This window comes from Mirounga angustirostris, unplaced genomic scaffold (assembly GCF_029215605.1).
Source record: "Mirounga angustirostris isolate CCGP_5_RB_7025 unplaced genomic scaffold, mMirAng1.0.hap1 SCAF_3, whole genome shotgun sequence".
NCBI lineage: Eukaryota > Metazoa > Chordata > Mammalia > Carnivora > Phocidae > Mirounga > Mirounga angustirostris.
The window spans coordinates 145,744,052-145,767,390 of record NW_026991711.1 but is presented as its reverse complement, the minus strand read 5'-3'; the positions used below and the strand labels follow the sequence as shown (position 1 = coordinate 145,767,390).

General features: G+C 35.0%; 2 protein-coding genes across 3 annotated transcripts in view; one reads left to right on the top strand and one right to left on the bottom strand.

The window, feature by feature from the left end:
• NCKAP1 (NCK associated protein 1) overlaps window positions 1-23,339 on the top strand; it is a 104,989-nt gene that overhangs the window by 13,877 nt on the left and 67,773 nt on the right. For both annotated transcript variants that reach the window (XM_045868398.3, XM_045868397.3), the window contains exons 2-4: window positions 2,483-2,593; window positions 22,337-22,429; window positions 22,608-22,664. In XM_045868398.3, the coding sequence (XP_045724354.1) occupies window positions 2,483-2,593; window positions 22,337-22,429; window positions 22,608-22,664 (261 nt within the window). The remainder of the gene's footprint in view (window positions 1-2,482; window positions 2,594-22,336; window positions 22,430-22,607; window positions 22,665-23,339) is intronic.
• On the bottom strand, window positions 13,292-13,815 carry LOC123839047 (large ribosomal subunit protein uL15-like). The gene has a single exon (XM_045868399.3). The coding sequence runs from the start codon at window positions 13,793-13,795 to the stop codon at window positions 13,352-13,354; it is 444 nt and encodes a 147-aa protein (XP_045724355.1). The 5' UTR covers window positions 13,796-13,815; the 3' UTR covers window positions 13,292-13,351.

The following is a 23,339-nucleotide window of genomic DNA, read 5'->3' as shown; positions in this document are numbered from 1 at the left end:
AATCCTCATAATGACTCTATGAGGTAAGTACTAATTTCCCCATTTAAATGTGAAAAAACAGACTAGGAAATATTTTGTAATATATTCAAGGTCCTATGGATTGGAAGTGGTAAAGATTGAAACCCAGTAAGTCTTAGTCTAGAGTCTGTTCTGCCTCCCAGTGTAGTATGTTTAGATATGGTTTATTGAGCAGTGTGGAAAAAGGTAAATCAATTCCAATGAAAGATTATACAACCATTTACTTTTCCACTGAAATGAAATTTCATTCTTTTTGTTTTCAGTGTAAGAAGGAAGAGTTCCTCATATATATACATGCATCTGTATATATGAGAATATGTTTGTGTTAGTTTTCAGATATTTGATTAAATTCTAATACAGTAAAATTTGTGATCATGGGAAATACGTATGGTAGTCTCATATTTTCATTATTCGATAGTCACTAATATTGTTAGAATGGATAGCTAAATTTTTAAATATTAGAATATGGAAGATAAAACATAACATTAAAAAACTGAATGTAATTTGGAATCACTTTAGAATTCTGTACCACCTCTGGCATATTTAGGGAACTTGATTTTCATTGTATCATTGGTGTAAGGAAATGCTAATCTGTAGCTATTTCTATTTGGACAAATTCTTAGTATGTGGTTCTTAGTTATTATATAGTATAATATTTTTTGGGAAGTGGATTAATTGGCAGATTAGTTTATGAGAAATAATATTTTAAACAAATGATAGTCTACTCTGAGGAAAAGTCAGATGTATTTTAGTATTGATGTTGAAATGGAATTTGCATAGTTGCCTTGTGTCAATCTGGTTAAGGATTATGAAGTTCTAAATTGCTTAAGTTAATTTTATCTACTTATGTTTGAGCATTAAGAGAATTCTTACTGCATTCCTAATTCCATTTGGAAAATACAGGAATGTTTGCATTGATTTTTATACTTTGGCTTGGAAGGGAGTTAGGTGATATTTGAAAAGTAGTTTCAATTTGAGCTGAAGTGCAAAAGTCATTCAATAACGATTTATTTTTATTCTTGGCTACCGTTTCTTTTTAAGGTATGTAAAATTTCACTGACGGTTTTGCTCCTATTTTTATAGTTGCATGTAGTCTTCCTTTTTCCTTCTAGTATTATTTTAAGTTTATTTAGGAAGAGCACCAAGAAACTGACATGGTTGTACACTTACACAGTAGTATTTAAATATATATGAATAGTATAAACTCTATAAATCTATTGTATACTAAACTCGCTACTTAGGATACCTTTAAATATGTAGCACCATATAGTTCTAATCTTGTTTCGTTATTCATAGTCTGCGGTGCATAAGTTCTCTACTGAAACGTATGTCATAGTTTGACAATCATTGTTTACACGTAATTTTCTCTCTTTTTATTACAATGCTTCCCCAGCAAGGACAAGTTTGGAAGGTTTGCAAAGCTTTTCACCTTCCCTCTGCCCGCTTGCCCGCTTTCAGATCAGTTTCATGTTTCATAACTTCTCTTTCTGCAATTCACAACATAGCCATAGTAAACAATGAAAAAAACATTAAATTGCAATATATTTCCTCACACATAGTAGAGAGAGAAAACTTTTTCAAAGGACATATTTTTTAAAAAAATGCAATGAGAAGTTAAATAGCAATGTTATAATTTTAGTAATTCCCTAAGAAATAACACCTCACTAGCACGCAGTTAATTAAATGTCAACGAAACACTGAATAGTATCAATTATATTTGGTATTGCTAATAGTTCAGATAAAAAGTTCTTTCTAATGATAATACTTGATATTTGTATAATGCTTTACAGTTTACTACAGAGAATGCTGTATGGCTGATGTGGTCAAAATGTAAACATTCCCATTTATTCTGTGCTTATGAGATATAGAACAGATGTAGATTCATTGTTTGAAGTGCTGCTGGTATGATGGAAAAATACTGTTGTAGTAACTCAGATGTTCAGAGGAATAGGCAACACACTTTAGTACTATAAAGACAATTTTAGCAGCTTCCAGTTCTTTTGAACTAGGGCTCTCGTATTAAAATGTTTAAAGTGAATGAGGAAAACATTTTGGAAAAGACATCTAAACATAAGCTTTTATTTTATAACACTTAGAAAGAAACATTTCCAGTACTCTTCTGAATATTTAATTTTGTAATATTTTATTAGCTTCAGATGAATACAATCCTACCTCAAACCAAGACTTTTCTTTTCTTTTTTTTTTTTAGGTTTGAGCTTTTTCCTTCACTGCTGTTCTGCGCTAACTGCTTTGAAACTTTCCATGCATTTTTTTCAGTAGAAGAACATCTCTGTACTGTCTCCCATTGCATATTTCAGCTGTGACAATCCCTGCACTTTGCCTATTCATTTTATCACCTGCTCACCAAAAACAATAAATATCTCTGATTTCTGATTACAGATTTGCTATTACTTGGTTTTAGAACAAGGATGCATTTCACTTTTTTATTACTGTTGTTTTATAGGCCTGTGGAGATCCCAAGGCAAAACCATCCTACCTTATTGACAAAAACCTGGAATCTGCTGTGAAATTCATAGTCAGAAAGTTCCCTGCTGTAGAAACTCGCAACAACAATGTAAGTCATAGAAATTTTTGTATTACTTGATTTTAGCCATCTGTAGGGAAAGTAATGGTTAGTGTAATGTTGAAGTAGTTCTTATTTGTCTAATTCTTTATATTTTGGTATACCAATTATGTACATTGATTAAGGGCTTTTAGGAACAATATTCTTATTTCTAAACTGGAAAAAATGACTCTGAACTACATCACTCTTTAGAAAACATAAGATCTTAATTTCTTACACACTTTCTTCTCTTTCAAGTTGCAACAGAAGGTAAGGTAATAGAAATGTATATATTCCAGATATTTGCATGACTATTTTGGGGAGTTTTTCCTTATAGTCATAAACTTTATTTTGAAATTAGTAAATGTCTTCATAGAACTTGTACTGTTTTTAGTAATTAGCTGTGTTTATTCTAAAATACATTTGTTTCTTTAGTATTTTTATAATTGAGACAAACATTTCTAAAAAATAATATAACAAGGTGATGGTGTAGGATCTTTATTTTTCCTATAATAATAGGAAAAATAGTTTTTATTAGTATATAAAATATAGTCGTATCCAGAGTCTTCCTGATATGTTTACATAATCTTTAGGGGTTCTTTATAATAATTTCTGTAAGTAACTAATTTTAGAAAATTAGAGCTAATTTTATCTCACCATGGTCTTTTTGTTGACTTGGAATCTTTCTGCATTTCTTCCCTTTAAATTTTTTACTTTTGTAGTCTCATGTTATAATCTTTGCTTTTTCTTTATGTACAAACTTAGTCTAGAAATTTCCTCTTACATATGGTCTCCGTACTTTTAAGAAACTGTTTAAAAAATATTTTGTCATCTTTTGGTTTCCTCAAATCAAGTATAGTTAATAGTATAGTTCATATTTTACCTGTTGATATCACCTTTTACTTAAAAATATTGTAATGTAGAGGTAGAACACCAGTCAGAATTAATAAAGTCTGGTAAAGTGCTTTTTAAAGAATTAAGAAAAGTCTGTGTTTCTTGTGAGTACGGGTTAATAGTTTACAAAACACAATAGATTGTGTTTTGTAATTGGTGTATTAAGGTATCACAATTAGTTCCTGATTACAGAATGGGTGATTCAATGTACACACTTCTTTTTTTTTTTTTTTTTTAAAGATTTTATGTATTTATTAGAGAGAGAGTTAGAGAGAGCATGAGAGGGGAGAGGGTCAGAGGGAGAAGCAGACTCCCCACTGAGCAGGGAGCCTGATGTGGGACTTGATCCTGGGACTCCAGGATCATGACCTGAGCTGAAGGTCTGGTCCTGAGCCACCAACTGAGCCACCCAGGCGCCCCAGTGTATACACTTCTTAAGAACACCATTATTTGTGTGGAGAATTCTTTTTTAGTTATTGACATTAATTAGCTGACTCATCTGACATAATATACTCACTATGAATGAGAGAAATTTTATAATGAAAATCTGCCCTACATTTAGTTTCATATATACTTTTTTTCTCCTGGCTCATAAAATCTCTGTGATATGAGCTCTTCAGAGAATCATTTAAGTTTAATTTGTGTGTGTGTGTGTGTGTGTGTGTGTGTGTAAAGTTCCATGTGGAAATAAGCATAGTTCCTAAATATGAGGTCTTTTTTTAGAAAATTATCAAGGTCTGATTAAGTACATGTTCACTGTTTTTGTAACAGTAACATTTTTTGGTAAAGAGTAAATTAAGAATCTTTGCTCTTCCTGATTTGTGGGGCAAACTTTATAATAATGCTGCTGTTTTTTGTTTTTTAATAATTTTACTTTCCTTCTCAATTTCTGCAGCACAAAATTGATTTTTTAAAATAACAGTTTTATTAAGGTGTGATTCACACACATAGTTTACCCACTTAAAGTGTACAATTCAGTGGGTTTTTAGTACATCCACAGAGTTGTGCATCCAGTACCACAATTTTAGAATATTTTCATTACCCCAAAAAGAAACCCCAGACCTGTTAACATTCACTCCTGCCAGTCCCCCATCCCTAGACAGACAGTAATCTGCTTTCTTTCTGTATGCCTATTTTTAATATTTCATATAAACAGAATCATATAACATGTGGTCTTTTGTGACTGGCTTCTTTTCATTTAGCATAATGTTTTTAAGGTTTATCCAAGTTGTAGCATATATTGGTACTTCATTTCTTTTTATTGCCAAAAAATATTCCATTGTATGGGTATATCATTTTATTTATCCATTCACCAATTGATAGATGTTTGAGTTGTTTCTGCTTTTTTTTTACTGTTATGAATAATGCTGCTGTGAACATATATGTAAAAGTTGTTGTGTGAACTTATGTTTTCATTTCTCTTGGATATGTATACTTAGAGGTGGAATTGCTGGGTCATGTGGTAATTTTTTGTTTAACCTATGAAATCAATTGTATAGTATTGTTGAATATTATGCTGCTTGTAGAATTTACTCTGGTTGTTCTGTATGCAAAGTCTGAGTTTTGTCATATAGCCTTTACAACTATTCTGTGTAATGCTATTCTATTGTTTTTTGCCTACTGAAGTACTGTGTACTAGGTATTTATGAAGTTCTGTGATCTTAGTTTTGATCTGAGTCTTCTAAAATCCTGGTGAGAAGTTCCTGGCAACCTTGGGTCAGGAAATGAGAAATGAGTTGAGTTTTGTTATTTTTTAATTTCATAGGAGTAGTTAATGGAGGTTTAAGGACGGGGAATGGTAGTAGGATCTGGGAATGATAGAAACTTGCAGATTTCTGGCTGTTAGGTATACTGAAGAAATGGTATTAGTATCATAGTCGGGTTTTTTCCTTTGTATTTGGGTCTTTGAGTCATTGTATAAATATGTGCCACAGAGCATGCTTACTTTATCTCACGGATCAGGGAGAATTACTGGTTAGCACTGTTTCTGTTTTGACAGATAAGCACCACTTGTCCCCAGTTTCAGAAAAGGCAATCATAAAAATAATCGTCTTGGTGAAAATTAAACACAAATTTATTTTGAAGTTTCCATGATTAGATTCTTACAAAAAGGCTACCTATGTGCTCACAGATAGCTGGTCATCTGGTATTCTAACAAAGGGAGGACACTGCTGACAGATAAAGCCAGATTGGTGCCTAACATAGCTTTAACAGTGATGATGTTGGGCTCTGCTGAGTCAGTTTTACTGTCTTGCTCAGGCCCCTTTGTGACCTGGTAAGAACTTTCGTACTTTCCCAGTTCTGGATTTAGGGAAAGTCTGGATCAAGGAATGGTTTTTTTGTTCGTTTGTTTGTTTTTGTTTTTTTGTTTGTTTTGTTTTCTGAGTCGTGATTTTGAACTAGATGCCCCATAGGCTTCAAAGCAGCTGATTAGGTAAAAGTCAACTGAATAAAAGTGATACAGTTTTATAATTATAGCAGCACTTACTGAGTGTGTAATAGAGTTATTTTTCTTATTTAATTTTAAATTAAGGAAGGCATTTCTGAGCTGAGAGATTATCTAATTTATCTTTAACTTGATATCTTCTAGTATTTTGAAAGTGTGACTGCCAGATGGGTGTATAATTTGTTCCCCGTAAGTTTCTTATGAGCGTATTGAGGGAAATCTGTTATTTTCCTGGATAAAGAAAATAGTAGAAACTTCTTATTTTTTTAACAGGTAAAGATTGTTTTGTCCAAGAAATTCTAAGGGGCATTTTAAGGAAATGTTCAGGTGTATGTATGTTAAAACATTTCTTATGAAATATTTAAAATATTTTAATTTACCCCCCTTTGTTCTGATGTTGGGTATTTCCATTTAAAAGCTATTCTGTGTTTTTTAAAACAGTAAAAATATCTGACATGAAGGTGTCATTATAAGATTTGTCTACTTACTGTACATTTTAGTGTCAAATTTTGGATTTGATTCCCAAGTTAATGGGAAAGTGATATAAATTACTGCCCTGTATATGTTGAATTAGGTCTTGATTCGCTAAGAATGAAGGCATTGTTGGTGAGGAGAGTGCCACAAGAATCATACAGGGATTCTGGACTGAGATACAGGCCATTATTGAAATAATTAGAAAATTAAGTTTTCAAACTTAGAGGAATATTTTGTGTTATAGGTATTACTTATCTCCTCTCTTAAGGAACACAGTATTACAGGATACTATGTAATAAATTAAAATTTTTAAGTAGCTTACAGCATCAGTTAAGGAAAGACAAAAATAAAGCAACTCTAATAATGTTGGTTGTGAGACATAGCTTTAGAATCTTTTTTTTTTTAATTTTTTTAAAAAAGATTTTATTTATTTATTTGAGAGAGCGTGGAAGAGTACAAGCAGGGGGAGCGGCAGAAGGAGAGGGAGAAGCAGGCTCCTTGCTAAACAGATAGCCTAATGCAGGACTTGATCCGATGCAGGACTTGATCCCAGGATCCTGGGATCATGACCTGAGCCGAACGCCGACACTTAACCACCTGAGCCACCCAGGAACCCCTAGAATCTGTTTTTATTTTATTTTTTTTATTTTATTTTTTTTTTAAGATTTTATTTATTTTTTGGAGAGCGAGCAAGAGAGAAACAGCATGAGAGGGGAGAGGGTCAGAGGGAGAAGCAGGCTCCCCGCTGAGCCGGGAGCCCGATGTGGGACTCGATCCCAGGACCCTGGGATCATGACCTGAGCCAAAGGCAGACGCTTAACCATCTGAGCCACCCAGGTGCCCTAGAATCTGTTTTTAAACACCATTTTATCCCTAGTGCTTGGTACATAAGAGGCAATAAATAAATGTTTGATGAGTGAATAAAATTTCCTTTATTCAATCATTGTTTTAAATTTATGTCAGAACCCAAACTTAGCAATAATTTTTTAACTTCATTATGTTACTAGCTAAAAAATAACTATCCTTTTTAGTGGAGCTACACAAATACATCTCATTAATGATACTACTGAGATTAAACTGGAATAAGAATAGGAGTCCTAGCTTCTTAAAAACATGAATGTGTTTTGGGAGTGGGGTGATGGTATCGAGGATGGAGGTGGGGAAGCCCTGACAAATGCACTGTGGTTTAGTTAGAAGGAAAGGGTAAGGAAACTTGTTTCTAGCTAATCTCTAAGAGGGCATTTGTTGTCTTGTCATGGTTTCCATTATGATGTGGTAGTTAAGAGGATGGACTTTGGAGCCAGTTAACCAGAATCTGAGTTCTAGCTGAGTGATTTGGGGAAAGTCATTTCACATCCTTTTTTTTTTTTTTTTAAAGATTTTACTTATTTGAGAGACAGAGAGTGAGTGAGAAAGCAAGAGCACAAGCTGGGGGTGGGGGAGAGGGAAGAGGGAGAGGCAGACTCCCTGTAGAGCAGGGAGCCCAACGTGGGGGCTCTATCCTGGAACCCTGGGATCATGACCTGAGTTGAAGGCAGACACTTAACCGATTGAGCTACCCAGGCGCCCCAAGTCATTTCACATCTTAAAGCCTCTTTGCTCTTTTTTTTTTTTTTTTTAAGATTTTATTTATTTATTTGACAGAAAGAGACACAGCGAGAGAGGGAACACAAGCAGGGGGGGTGGGAGAGGGAGAAGCGGGCTTCCCGCCGAGGAGGGAGCCCAATGTGGGGCTTGATCCCAGGACCCTGGGATCATGACCTGAGCCGAAGGCAGAGGCTTAACGACTGAGCCACCCAGGCGCCCACCCTCTTTGTTCTTATCTCTAAAATGATGATAATACCAATCAATTCTCAAGAATCAGTTTAATATCTCCTAAGTACTTCACAGATTTGTGTGACAAATTGCTTTTGAAAAATGGAAGCTGTTACTTATATTACCTCTGACTTTTTGGTCTACTTCACTGGTAAGAATTCTTCTAGCTGCCTTTTAAATGTGGGTATTTCTAAATGACTTCCTGCCCTCCTACCCTTTCCACCCCCCTCCCTGCAGTATATATGTATGAAAACATTTACTTCATGGCTTCAGCTAAGTAATATACTCTCTTCTGTTTTCTGGCTTCTAGATGTGAATTCCAGCTACCTTTTGGACAGCTGCACAAGTTAAATAGCAAACTTTGTATCTAGTATTGAACACATGATTATCCTCCATTTTGTTTTTCTTCTATGTTTTCTGTCTTGAGCCATTATCTTCCACTTGGTTACCTAAACTAGACTTTTCAGAAACCCCTTTGACTTTTATAAAATGTCAAGTTTCTAATTTAGGGCTCATCAGTTTTAATACTTGTCAGTTTTAATAATGTTTTGAATTTATCCCCTTCAGGTCTGCATCTCCTGCTAAGAGAAATGCTATGATAATCCAAACACTGCTTTTCATTCCTTCCAGTCTCTCTTCCTGTTGCTACCCCCCTACCCTCCTCACTAGAAGAGGCCAAACAAAACAAAACTAATCTTTTTCTCTGTGTCAACTCACATCTCTGTTTTCCTGGCCCAAGCACTCATCTTTGAATCCTGTTAACTAGGATATAGTAGGCCAACAAATAATACTTTGGTTTTAAAAGGAAGTATCTTATAATAAAATAATGTAGCAGTACTTTTTTACTTTTTTTTTTTAAGATTTTATTTATTTGTCAGAGAGAGAGAGCACAAGCAGGGGAGCAGTAGGCAGAGGGAGAAACGGGCTCCCCACTGAGCAAGGCCTGATGTGGGACTCGATCCCAGGACCCTGGGATCATAACCTGAGCCGAAGGCATACACTTACCAGACTGAGCCACCCAGCCGTCCCACTGTAACAGTATTTTGATGGTATATTTTGTCATTAGTCAATATGTCTCTCTCTAGATCTATATATACGCTAATGGAAACTTAAATATTTGGTCTTGACCACTTAAACTTTGCCAAAATTGAAAAACAGTGAGAACTAACTAAAGTGTCTATTCTTTTAAAAAGGTATCATCAACATTCATTTAATATCTCTTCTACATGTAATAATTTTTAATTCTAGCTTGAATAAACAGAGTAAATAAAAGAATGAACCCCTGATTAGCAGATACATGTAAGCCATGCTTTGATATATTTGAAAAGTATTTGAAATAAGTCAAGTACTGGCAGGGAATTGCATTAGCACTAATGACCTACCTAAACTGGTTTAAATTGTCTTTTAATTTTTACCAAAATAATATGAATGCATGGTAATGAGTCAAATAGTTCAGAAGAATTTAGGATGAAAAGTGGTTATATCTCCTATTCCACTCTTTCCCACCCTGGTCATATTTCTCAGAAGGAACTTCTATAAGGAATATGCTTATTCTTTTTCTCTTATAAATTCATTTACCAATGCTAGACAATGTCTATTATAAACTCTTTGCTACAGAAGGTAAGAATTTAGGTCATTCAATTTCTTGCTCATTACTTACTCTCTCCTCTCTTCTTGATATTTGATAGTTTTTTTTTGTTGTTAATATTTTTGGATCATTGGCTACTTCCTTTTTAAACTTTAAATAATATAGATCTCTATTTTTATAGCCTCACCCTCGGTCATTTATACTTTAATGCTATCAAAATTGTTAGTGCTTTCTTTTGTTTTTGAAATCATAAAATGTTCTGAAATTGAATTATATGCTGATTCTAAAAATTAAAAACTAGTGAAGAGGGCACCTGGATGGCTCAGTCGTTGAGCATCTGCCTTCGGCTCGGGTCTTGGACCCGGCGTCCTGGGATCGAGCCCCACATCGGGCTCCCTGCTCAGTGGGAAGCCTGCTTCTCCCTCACCCACTCCCCCTGCTTGTGTTCCCTCTCTCGCTGTGCCCCTCTCTATCAAATAAATAAATAAAATCTTTAAAAAAGACAAACAAAAAACTAGTAAAGACCTGAGTGCTTAGTGCTTTATTCCATTGTCACACTGGACTTAGAATAATTTATATTACATATATTTACTTATGTTTATATATATAATATATCTAGCATTAAAATGAAATGGATTCTTTCTTCCAGAATTATTTCATAGTTAAATTTGTTTCATAGGTACATCATGATTTTCTGGACAGTTACATGCCTTGATAGAGTTCTTAAATTTATCTGTCCTAATCATATCATCTTTATAAGCTTTCTTTTTTTTTTTGTGGCGCTCACTCTCTCCTATAACCTGCAGTCTTCTAATTCCCCTCTGGACAGTTTGCTTATGTCTGCTGCATAGCTTTCATCCTGGAAAATCTTCTCTTTGTTGTCCCGCCAGGGCTTTCACATGGAGTTTTCATAGAGTTTGAGAATGCCTTGAAATTGTGTACAGAGATTGAGTGTGAATGTATTTTTCAGCTTTCACGATCCCCAAACACATCTGCTTTGAAATCACAATCTTTTATACTGTATATTCTAATTATACTAAACTGTAATCATAACCTCTTCAGCTCATTAATGCTGTTTTCCTGCAAATGAGACTGCCAGTGGACATTATACTGGGGTTTTATAGCATAGCCCCTAGCATAACCCCCAAGGAGATACATTCCTGGCACTGGCAGTCATCTTTCTATTTTCCTCAAATTCCTAAAGTTGTATCTTACCTTTAGTGACTGCAATGGTAATTATGATCCCCTACATAATAACAAAGGATGTTACCAATACCTAATAAATTGTTGATTTTTAATTTTTATTTTCTTGGTCATTTGTTTAAAGGGGACTCTAGCCACTTTTAGCCTGGTACCCTTTGAGTACCCTTAGCATGGTATTTTACCATTTATCATGGCAGGTCTGGTCTTACCTTTGGTCAGATCAAAAGTTATTTGCCAAGATCCAAAGTGAAAGGCAACAAAAGAAACTACAGTGGAGTAAATGAGACATGTTGCAAAAACACTTATTTTTCTTTATTCTTCCTAGCAGTGATCTTGGCTAAAAATGTTTTAAATATGTATACCAATGGTCTTTGGCCAAAAATAAATAGGATAGTCTACTGTGTTAGTCCTCTGTCTAGTGTTGGGTAGAATGTAGAACACGGGAAAATTTATTTAATTGCTTATATATTTTTTAAGATTTTATTTATTTGAGAGAGAGTGTAAGTGCATGAGTGGGGGGAGGGACAGAGGGAGGGAGAGGGAGAGAATCTCAAGTGGACTCTACACTGAGTGTGGAGCCCCACATGGGGACTCGATCTCATGACCCTAGGATCATGACCTGAGCTGAAATCAAGGGTCAAATGCTTAACCAACTGAGCCACCCAGGCACTCCTTAATTGCTTATTTTTTAAGGAGTATTTTATTTTGGGAGAGGGTATTTATACTTTTCATGGCACAAATGGCCATGCTCTCTTTTGCCTCTAGGCCTTTGTTTATTGCTGTTTTTACTATCTGGCTAAATATCTTTCTCCCATATTCTTTCACTAGGCTAACTTCTACTTGTTTTTTGGGTCTATCCTTAGATGTCACCATTTCAGAGAAGCTTTCTTTTAACCCTTCCAATTAGGTTATGTGCTGCATTTATAGTTTCCCTCCATTTATCACTTATTCACTGTATTGACTTACTCTTACTACTTTATTCTCTTACTTGAAAGGTTTGTTGAGTGCTGTCTGTGAGCCAAGTCCTGTTACGTGAGAGGGGATCTGACAGTGAATAAACAAACCAAAATATTGCCCCCTGTAGAGCTTATATTCTGTTGGGTAGAGATAGACAGAAAAGAATATGAATGTAATACCAGGTAGAGATGAGTTCTAAGAAGAAGAACAGAGCAGAATGATAGTGGGGAGATACTTAAGGTGACCAGGGAATGCCATTCTGAGGATGAAATTTATGGTCATTGAGATGAGAGCTGATTGTGACTTGGGCTAGAATTGTAGAGGTAAAAAATGTTCAGATTCTGAATTATTTTGAAGACTGGTCGTGAAATGTTCAGATTCTGGAAATGTATTTTGAAGATAGAATCTACAGTAATTTGCTGATGCATTGATAGGGGGTATATGAGACAATGAGAAGACCCCAAGATTTTGGCTTGAACAGATGTCAAGATTTACTTGGGTGAGGACACAAGAGGAATAGGTTTGGGGTGGGGGTATAGAAGGGATAGTACTCACCAGCTCAATATTAGATATGTTAAATTTGAGGGCCTACTAGAAATCTGAGTGGAGATTTTGAGTAGCCAATTCTATATATAATTATCGGGCTGTGATAGGTCGCATGAAGCTGAGAAGTTGAAGAGAAATTATTGAAGAGAGAGGAGGAGTGGCATAATCATTGAGAGTAGGAGAATGAATTGACAGTAAAAGTTGGCAGTGCAAATGGAGTAATGTTGCTACTCAGTTATGGTTTATGATCATGAATTGGGGTTGAGATCAAGTCAGCATGTATATATGCTTTCTCTCACTGTGGGTTTTATCAGGCAATAATGATAGAGGAAGAAAGGGACAAGGGTGTAATACAATGATGGGCCATTCAGTCTTAAGATGGATAAAAAAGGAAATTGGGCATGAGATGGTGAGTGAAAAGATGATAGGGTAAATAGATAGGAGGTGCCTCAGAGTTCAAAGAATTGATGAAGATGTATAGGTATTAAGAGGCTATTACAGGTATTAAGTGGGAGTTATATTTCCATTGATGCCATTTTACCTTGTCTACAAATCTCCCAAGAACAACAGATAAACAAAAAGGCCAGAAAGAAGCCAAGACAGTTTAAGCATAAACGTTATTCGTGTTTACAGGCCTGTGAATTGAGGAAATTTAACATGAGCCACCACTCTCTGTCAATATGTAAGAAAAATAATTCCTGGGAGCCTTCTCTATTTTAGGATCTCCTTTAACTTCCCCCATCTTTTTCACCGTCTTCCCTACCCTTAGAAACTCCTACCATTCTTTTTTTTTTTTTTAGAAAAGCACTTGTTAGCATTTAATGAACCCCCCCCCCCAAACGTGCCTTCAAGCTACTAGAACGCATGCGCCCCCGACACCCTTAATCTTCTCTGCTCTTCTACTGAAGAATTTGGCCTTCACGATGACAGACTGTTTGGGGAGTTTTCCCTTTCCCAAAACTTTGTAGTAGCCCGATCGCACCACATCAATGATAGGCGCAGCTCCAGTCTTGTTTTTGGCGGCATTTACCCGTGTCTGCTCACTGACCAAGGTCCACAGTTTATCAAGGTTGACAGTTGGGCAGAAGCTCTGGTTCCTCTTTAAGTGGTAATGTCTCATACCAACTTTTCCAAAGTAACCTGGGTGATATTTGTCAAAGTTGATCCTGTGGTGATGCATGCCACCAGCATTACCCTGGCCTCCTGGGTGCTTCCGGTGCTTGCCGATGCGGCCGTGGCCGTGGCTCATGAGGCCCCGAAGTTTCTGGGTCTTCCTCAGTCTGGATGGCATGTCGGCAGCCCAGACAGAAAAGGAAACTCCTACCATTCTTATTGTGGTCTTTCTCAAACTGTTTGTGTGTGTGTGTGTGTTTAAACCTCTTTCATGTAATTGCTAGTTGGTGAGGGTCTTTGTCTTGTTAAATTAAGCATTATAGTTTTTCACCATGCACCTTGTACCTAGAAGTTAATTTTGGTGTAACCAGCTTCTAAAACTGGATATTTACCTAAAAAAAGGTCAGAGTTACCTGTGTATCTACATACCCTTACTAGATTATATACTCATTTAGAGGGCTATAATTTTATTCATAGTTTTATCCCCAGCTCCCCTCATGATGCCTGATAATTTAATAGGTTGGGATATTTGTTGACTAAATGAATAATATATTATTACAGTAACTCTTCACTTTCCTAGAGGTTACTTTTCATATCACTTGCCTCTTTGAATTACCTCTGAGAACTAGGAAGGAAGCAATTCCACTTTTAAGAATCTTTTCTTTTTCTTTTTTTTTTTTTAAATTTTATTTATTTATTCATGAGAGACAGAGAGAGAGAGAGAGGCAGAGGGAGAAGCAGGCTCCCAAGGAGCAGGGAGCCCGATGCGGGACTCGATCTCAGGACCCTGAGATCATGACCTGAGCCGAAGGCAGACGCTTAACCATCTGAGCCACCCAGGCGCCCTTAAGAATCTTTTCAAGAGGGGTTCCTGGGTGGCTCAGTCAGTTAAGCTGAACCTTCAGCTCAGGTCATGATCTCAGGGTCCTGGAATCTCAGGGTCCTGGGATTGAGCCCCAGGCTGTGCCCCCTGATCAGCAGGGAGTCTACTTCTCCCTCTCCCTGTTTCATGCTTGCTCTCTTAAATAAATAAATAAAATCTTAAAAAAAAAAATCTTCCCAAGAAAAAGAAAGTACGCATCCACATATAGATATGTTTATAGCAGCATTCATTATTCATAATAGCCTAGAACTGGAAACAGTTCAGATGTCCAGCAGTTGATGAATAAATAAACAAAATGTGGTATATCCATTTAATGGGATACTGTTCCAGAATTAAAGGGAACACGCTACTGATCCATGTTGTAGTATCAATGAACTCCAAAAACATTTAGGTTAAGTGAAAGAAGCCAGATGGAAAAAGCTACATATTGTATGATTCTATTTTATAAGAAATGTTTAGAAAAAGCAAATTTGTTGAGATAGTAGCACTTGGTGCTGGGGATAGTGGGGGTAAGAGTGAGGTTAACTAAGTAGGCACAAGGGAACTTTTTGCGATAATGGAAATCTAAAGTAATAAGGTTGGTGGTTGCACAGCTCTAAATTTACACAAATTATTTAATTGTTCATTTATCATGGATGAATTTTATGGTAGGTAAATTGTAGCACAATAAAGCTAGGAAAACAATTTTGAGCAGCTAGAAGTGGTATTTTAGAAAAAATGAAGTTTATTCAGAAATAAGCTTTTTTGGTTCTCACTGTGTCAAGCTTGTTGAGTTTACTTAGGCAAAATTGTAACAAGTCTCTTTTCTAACGCACTGTACATTAAAGGTACTCTCAGGAGCAAATGATAATTGACAGGAAGAGAAACTGAAACTTTAAAAAGTAAAAAGTATAGCCAACAAGGACTGTTTAATGTTGGTTTATTACCTTGTATATGTCAGCACCTGAGGCCATCCTGACATGAATAGCTTGGTATAATTATTGATTACAGTGATGACATCTAATCAGTAAGAAAAGCTTGATTTATTTCTGTGTCCCCAGGTTACGAAAGCAAGGTAATCACATATTAGAAAAATTTATAAAAATTAATTATTAAAATTGAATGTAAAGGAACTAGCTTCATTTATATTTTTATTTACATTGGAAAATGATGCCATTATATGAAGTAAATTATATTATTAACACAGTGTGCTGTCTTTCATATAAACCTGTTATGCCTGACCAACCACACTATACTAGGACCTGTAATTAGTGATTTTTCTAGTCCTAATGATAAAATTACAGTAGTTTCATCAGTTTGCATTAATTTGACCATCTTGTAACCAGAAATCTTAAACTTTCAGGATTTTTTCTGATGCAAGTTAATGCACTGAGGTGGTAAAATAAAGATTGTTTTAATTTACCTATTGCTACATAACAGACCACCCCAAATCTTACTGAGCTTAAAACAACAACTTATTTTTTATCATTCTATGGGTAGACAGGGCAATTCTTGTGCTTGTCTCACCAGCCTTACATCACAGGTGCATTTAGCAAGTGGGTTGGTTGGGGGATGGGCCTAGCTGGGCTTAGCAAGATGCTGAGTAGATTCTTCTTTCCACATGATACAATATCTGAGGCTTCTTCACCCATGGCACTTAAGGGCAGTGTATATTGAAGAGGTGTTTTGAGCTTTCAAATTTGATTGACCTGTATTGGCATTTTACCCTTTTATGGTCTATTTCTGTATCTGGAAAGTGAGTATAAAAATATACCTGGATTGGGAAATAGAAAAAAGTTCTGTAGATAGATGGGAGTGATGGCTGCACAACTGTGTTAGTATATATTTTTTTAAGATTTTATTTATTCATTTAGAGAGAGAGAGCAAGTGCAGGGGGTGGCAGGATAGAGTGGGAAGGATTAGTTATCATTTACTTTCCCTAAAATTTATTTACTCTTTGCTCAGAAAAATGCATTTCTGAAATATTGACTATCAATAGAATCATTTTGTATATGATAAAAGGAGAATCCTACAAAATCCTATGAACCTTTTAAAAAATGTGTATTCTTTGTGTGAATTTGGATTTTCAGGTAATCTTAGAGATTTGCTTATATTGGATAGAATATGTCATTCTCTTTAGATATTTCACATTTCCTTCTTTTATGCTTTCTTATCCTGGAAAGACATAATGAAGTATTTTGCCCAACTTTGGGGATTTGTTTAAGGGATTAAATCACCATTCTGTGTTAGGATACGTAAACTCATTTGATACAAGAGTTGATGCCTGATACAGCATTCATTTACAATCAGCAGTGCAGTTTAAAAATTGACTTAATATTTTTAGGTTGAGAATGTTGAGGATAAGTAATTGATTGATGGATTAATTGATTGCCCATCTATGTGCTAGTGTTCTCAATGCTGGAGATAAAGCAGAGAATGATACAAATGTCCTTGCTCTCATGGATTTAAGTTTAAGTTGAGATTTTATTTATTTATTTATTTATTTATTTATTTATTTATTTATTATTTTCTAAAAAGATTTTATTTATTTATTTGACAGAGAGAGACACAGCGAGAGAGGGAACACAAGCAGGGGGAGTGGGAGAGGGAGAAGCAGGCTTCCCTCAGAGCAAGGAGCCCGATGCGGGGCTTGATCCCAGGGTACTGGGATCATGACCTGAGCCGAAGGCAGACGCTTAACGACTGAACCACCCAGGCGTCCCTCAAGTTGAGATTTTAGACAACAAACAATTAACAGAAATAAATACATACTTTGATTTGGAGATGAGTGGTAGGAAGAAATAAAAAGCAGGATAAGGAGTTAGAGAGTAATGAGGAAGGAGACTGTTTTAGAGAAGAATGCCTAACAATGGCTTCTCTAAAGAGAAATGTGGGAGTGAGCTATGCAAAGAAGTGGCGAAGAGCATCCCAGACTTGAGAAAGAGCAAGTGCAAAGGCTCTGAAGTAGGGCCAAGCTTGGTGAATTTGATTAACTGAGCAGGAAGACCAGTATGACAGCTTACAGAGTGAGGCTAGAGGAGTATGAAAGGAGATTGAGGTCTTAAAGATAGGCAGATGTCCTGTTTAAATTTTATTCTGAGGCACTGGTAGGGACTTTGTATTTTATTTTAAGTGTGATGGGAAACCACTGGAATTTTTTAAAAGCCTTTTATTTTGAAATAATATTAGACTTAAAAAATTTGCAGAGATAGTGCAGAGAGTTCCTGTATACTCTTTATCCAGTATTAATATCTTGCATAACCATTATTGGAATCAGTTTTTTTGGTAGTGTGTTACTTTAAAATTCTCACCCTCCTGCTTGTATGTGGAGAAGATTGAAGAGGCAAGAGATGAAGTATGGAGTCCAGTTTGGAGGCTAGTGTAGTGATCTAGGTGACAGTTGATGAGGCTGGTAGCTGACAGTTCAAGAGGTTTATCCAGATAGCTTCTTGGGACTTGTATTTTTAAAAGCCTGGTTTAGAATATCATACTAAGAAAATACACAAAGCTTTCCCTGAGACCAAACTTCTGTACTTGGAATTTTTTTTTTTTTAAAGATTTATTTATTTATATGAGAGAGAAAGAATGAGATGGAGAGAGAGCATGAGCAGGGGGAGGGTCATAGGGAGAAGCAGGGATCCCGATGTGGGACTCGATCCTGGGACTCCAGGATCATAACCCGAGCCTAAGGCAGTTTCTTAACCAACTGAGCCACCCAGGCGCCCTGTACTTGGTTGTTTTTTAAGAGGAACAAACTACTAGCATAATTTAGACCAAGAAAAATATTGTGCATAAGCAACTTTGTTAATGAAAGACGGTAATAATTGAAATAGGTGAATAAAGAACTATAGCCACATTTCTTTGTGTTGAAAATCAGTGAGTTGCTGTCTTAGCCATTGGTTCCTTATTGTAAGTTGCCAGTAATTTTTCTTTGAAAGAATGAAAACTAGTAAATACTACATTTCATCAATTTTTTTAGATACTTACTTTGTATGGAAAATGCTTCTTAATTTGACAAAGATTAATTACCAAGATTTTTCATTGCAAAGATACAGTCTTGTTTTATGATCTGCATGGCTAATCTTTATCTTGTTTATTTTCAGTTTTTACATATTTTACTTTAATGTTAAGAATAATGATTCATAGTTTGAAATTTTAATGAAAGCATTGTACAGATATTTTTTGCTAATGTATATAGTTAATCTGTGTATCTATGATATGCTTTTGAAAGTATTAATGAATAGAATGAATTCTTCTCAAAGTTGTACTTTTCTAATGTTCTGTTCTGTAACATCAAACAATTTATTACTAATTTATGTTCTTAAACTATTCCCTGCTTTTTGTTTGCTGTAAAACAGTGAGGTGATGACTTAAGAAAACTTTGTTTTGGAAGTTGAACCTAAAATTAAGTACTTTTTAGTAGTATCTACTCTCCTTCACTTTAAGAACTAAATGGTAGCATTTTTTGTGGTTGAATTCTGAAAGTTGTAGACACTTTTGTTCTTTGTTATAATTGAACTCTTTAATGCATAGCTTTGTGGAATTTATTTTCATTAAATAGGGAACATGATTGAGATGATTGAGTGAGATACTTGTAGAATATTTGGAACAGTATCTGGCAAGGCGTGCGTGCTCACTTAATATGAACTCTTATTAGAAGTACTATAAGTAGTATTGGGATTATTTAAAGTAGCCTTGTTTTTCCTTGTTTTGGAAAAAGTGGTCTGTGAGCCTCCTTTGTTACTTACCTAATGTTTAATGGGTATTTTCTGGGTGTCAGGCACTATCAGATGTTCTTATGTACATTATTTTGGCTCATGATGAGGGTATTAGGCTCTGAGAGGTGAAGTCATTTAGTCATGGGTGTGCAATAAGAGGTAGGCTTTCTAACAAAACTACCCAAATCTGTCATCTGTCATTGACATATAAAGGCCTTTAATTTGTCAGAATCACTCCTCTGTTAGATGTTTATATTGGATACTTATGTGCAGAGCTATATGATATGGGTTGTGGAGATTGAAGAAATGAGTTTCATACGCTGTCTTACAGTGTTGGAGATAGCTGTGATACAAGGTAGAAAATGATATTATTAGAAATTATACACATTTAGAGGATGGAGATGTTTGCATTCAGGGAAGAAGTTTAATTAGGGATGGGTGTTTTTTTTTAAGATTTTATTTATTTATTAGAGAGAGAGAAAGAGTGAGTGTGAGCGGCAGAGAGAGAGAATCTGGAGCAAACTCTGCCTTGAGTGTGGAGCCTGTCGTGGGGCTCGATCCCAGATGACCTGAACCTAAATCGAGAATTGGACGTTTAACCGACTGAGCCACCCAGGTGCCCCCAGGGATGGTTTCTTGAAAATAGGTTAACATTTAAACTAAGTGATTTGGGAGTAGTGGGATTTGGACATCTCAGTAGAGGAAACAATAATGAAAACATGAGCTATGTATAGAAAATAGTGAATAGTTTGTTTTGGCTACTGTGTGTGAATGAATATAGGGGAAATTTTAGATTGGAAAGGTAAATTAAATTTAGGACCAAATTGTGTAAGGCCTTGAAAACTTGATGTTTTGAATTCAGACATTCATTAGTTGAGTGAATTTCTTTTAGTCATTGTAGAAGCTAGTTACATATGGTTTGGGGAAATAAAATTGAATGAGAAATTTAGACCACAATGAGATCTTATTATTAAAAAGGGAAATTGATGGGCATGCAGAATGGTAGAAAGAGCACTTTATTAGGAGTAAGGAAATGAGATTTCCAATCCTGACCCTGCCATGAAGGAGTTACATAACTTTGGAACAGTTCTTTTACATTCTGTGTGCATTAGGTTCTCAATATGTAAAATGAGGTTTGTATAAAAGATCATTAAAGCCATAATGAGATGGTGACTGTCTTTTTTTGTCCAAATTAGGATGCTGAAAGAGGTACTATTAATAATTAAGCCCAGTAGCAACTGAATTATATTCTTGCTTATCTTAATGAGTCTTTCACCTATTATGTTTCAAAACTCAAAGGACTGAAAAGCAAGAAAAAGGACTAAGACATTAATCATAAATGTTTAATGTTGAACAAGGTAAAGGTAGACTAATTGAGGAAATAGAACCTTTTAAACATTATTTATTTTTAATTGAAGTATAGTTGACACACAGTGTTACATTAGTTTCAGGGTGTATGACATAGTGATTCTAGAAGTTTATATGTTAATACTGTGCTTACCACAAGGGTAGCTATCATCTGTCACAATACAGTGCTATTACAACACCCTGTGCTATACCTTTTATTCCCATGACTTACTCATTCTATCACCGGAAGCATGTGCCTCCCACTCCCCTTCACCCATTTTGACCATCTGCCACACCCTGGAAATAGAATCACTTTTAAATAAGTATCTGCTTGCTGTTATGAGTGGTAATGATTTGATTAAAAATGTGCATATGAACATGGAATTGTTTTGAAACAGATATATTCTTCAAAATAAAGTCAGTTACTATTGTAGATAAAGCTAAAAACAGTTATACATCACTGTAAGTATACACTTTAATATGTCTGGCATTTAAAGGGAGTAATGAGATACTTCATTTACACATGTTTTTTAGACAAAATTCTTTAAATGTCTTCAGGGACTGAAGTCTTTAGGGTAGTTTACCCTGTATTAGCTGGGTCTACCAGACTGCTGTGCTTGCAGTTTTAAATAGTCTTGTTACAGTTTTGTGTTTTTTTTTCTTTTTAATCTTCCCTTGATGTTATACTCACTGCTCTGAATTTTCTGGCTTATCATAATGGTGTTCAGTACAGTTATGTAGAGAGGCATCTTCCCTCCCAACCTTCCTGTATAAGTAAGAACTGCGTGAGAGCTTCAAAATTGTGTGGATTTGGTAGCAAGTTTGTTATTTCAAGCCACTTTCCGTATTTTCTAGTTTGCTCATATTCTAGATAAGTGATTCTCAGACATTTAATGTAGATTCAGATCACCTGGGTATTTTATTAGATCTGGTATGGGCCTGAGAATCTGCTATTCTAATAAGCTCCTAAATGATGTGGAGTTGCTGTTCTGTAGACTACACTCAGTATCAAAAGTTCTGGAAAGTTTATTGGAATTCTGTCAGTCTTATGATACACAGGGCATTAAATATGGCTGGATTCTTTTGGAACTTATATTGATAGTTTTAAAAAGAAAATTAGGACTTTTGTAAATCTAATAATACAGTTGATTGAATAATATTTATCTTTTGTATTCACATTTCCCTCTTTCATGTTTACCAGTGTCTTAACCCTAGTTTTGCTTCTTTCTCATTTCTTTTTTTGTTGTTGTGGTTTTTTGCTTTTGTTTAATGTATTATTGTGTTTTGTGGATCTGGTCAGGGAACCGTTACTGTATTTTATGTTTGTATCTACATTTTATTTTGCATGCGTAACGTGGCTTTGCCTGGATGTTCTTTTTGGTAAGTTCCAAATTTATAAAGCATATTGTTTTTTTGTAGTGTAAGTTACAGTGTTTTTCATCTTTTTTTTCCTCTCACTTCTAGTAATGTGATCATGCTCATGAGTTGTTTTTAATTTTTTTAAAGAGTTCATTTGATATTCTTTCCTAACATTTTCCAACTTTCCTTAATAGTAGTTCAGTTTGATACTAATCTGCTTTGATTGGTTTTATAGCCTCACACTGTCAGTTGCTGATTACTGTTAGCAGTTGCTGTCTCAAGTATTTTGGTTTTTTAAAAAAGCCTTAATCATCTAAAGATATTGTTCTAAGAGCTTGTGCTTCCATATAGCAATCATAAAAGAAGATAGTTGGTAGTAAAATTAAATATCTTTATTCTGAATGAACAATGCATTCTAAATTTGTTTTTACAGCAACAGCTTGCACAGCTACAGAAAGAAAAATCAGAGATTCTGAAAAATCTGGCATTATACTACTTCACATTTGTAGATGTTATGGAATTTAAGGTAATGTATTTTAATATGTAATATTTAACATACAATGATGTTTGTTAATTGTATAAATTTCTTTATCACTTGTAGATAGTAAAATTTGAATTCTAGAACTAAGATTTAAATTTGTGTATGTTTTCTAAATTTAGTATTATTTATATAGATAAAAGTTTAAAATAAGCTTTATTTTCAGGACCATGTTTGTGAATTGCTGAATACTATTGATGTTTGCCAAGTCTTCTTTGATATTGTAAGTATTATTTTCAGAAAAATGTCTGATTCTCTTCTGATTTTCTAATAGAGCTAAGGGGACTGAATATTTTTCTTCAGAAAAAAATTATGTGACTAGTGTGTGAAATTTTAGCATTGTTACATTGGCTTATTTTGTAGCACTTTTTTAAGGTAAGGAGTTACCATGTATTCTCTATTTTTACTTGTTTGTCACTGGATATAAGTCTTGCACATATTGGGAAATAGTAGTTAAGTTTAGTATTTTATTTTAGGGGGCCCAATTAAAAAAAAGTTAAGTGAATAATATTTTTCTCTGTGAAAGCATACTTGATGGACTCTTTCTTAGGTAAGACAATTTCTAGATACAGGAAGTCAAAGTGAAAAATGCCTCTATTGACAATTTACTTATTCAGTGAATTTTATTATTTATTTAATATTCTTTTTTCTTGCTTAGGCTCCATATTCCTTCTTATTCTGGTTTTGTTTATCCTTTTAAACTGTCATCAGTTAAGGCAATAACAAACTTTTTTTTATCCATAAAATTGTGTCACCAACACAAAACTGTTACCTATAACTTCCAAATTTTAGGTATATTTTTGGTTGAAGGAATTAGAATCTTAGAAATGGGGATGGGGGTGCCTGGGTGGCTCAGTTGTTAAGTGTCTGCCTTCGGCTCGGGTCATGATCCCAGGGT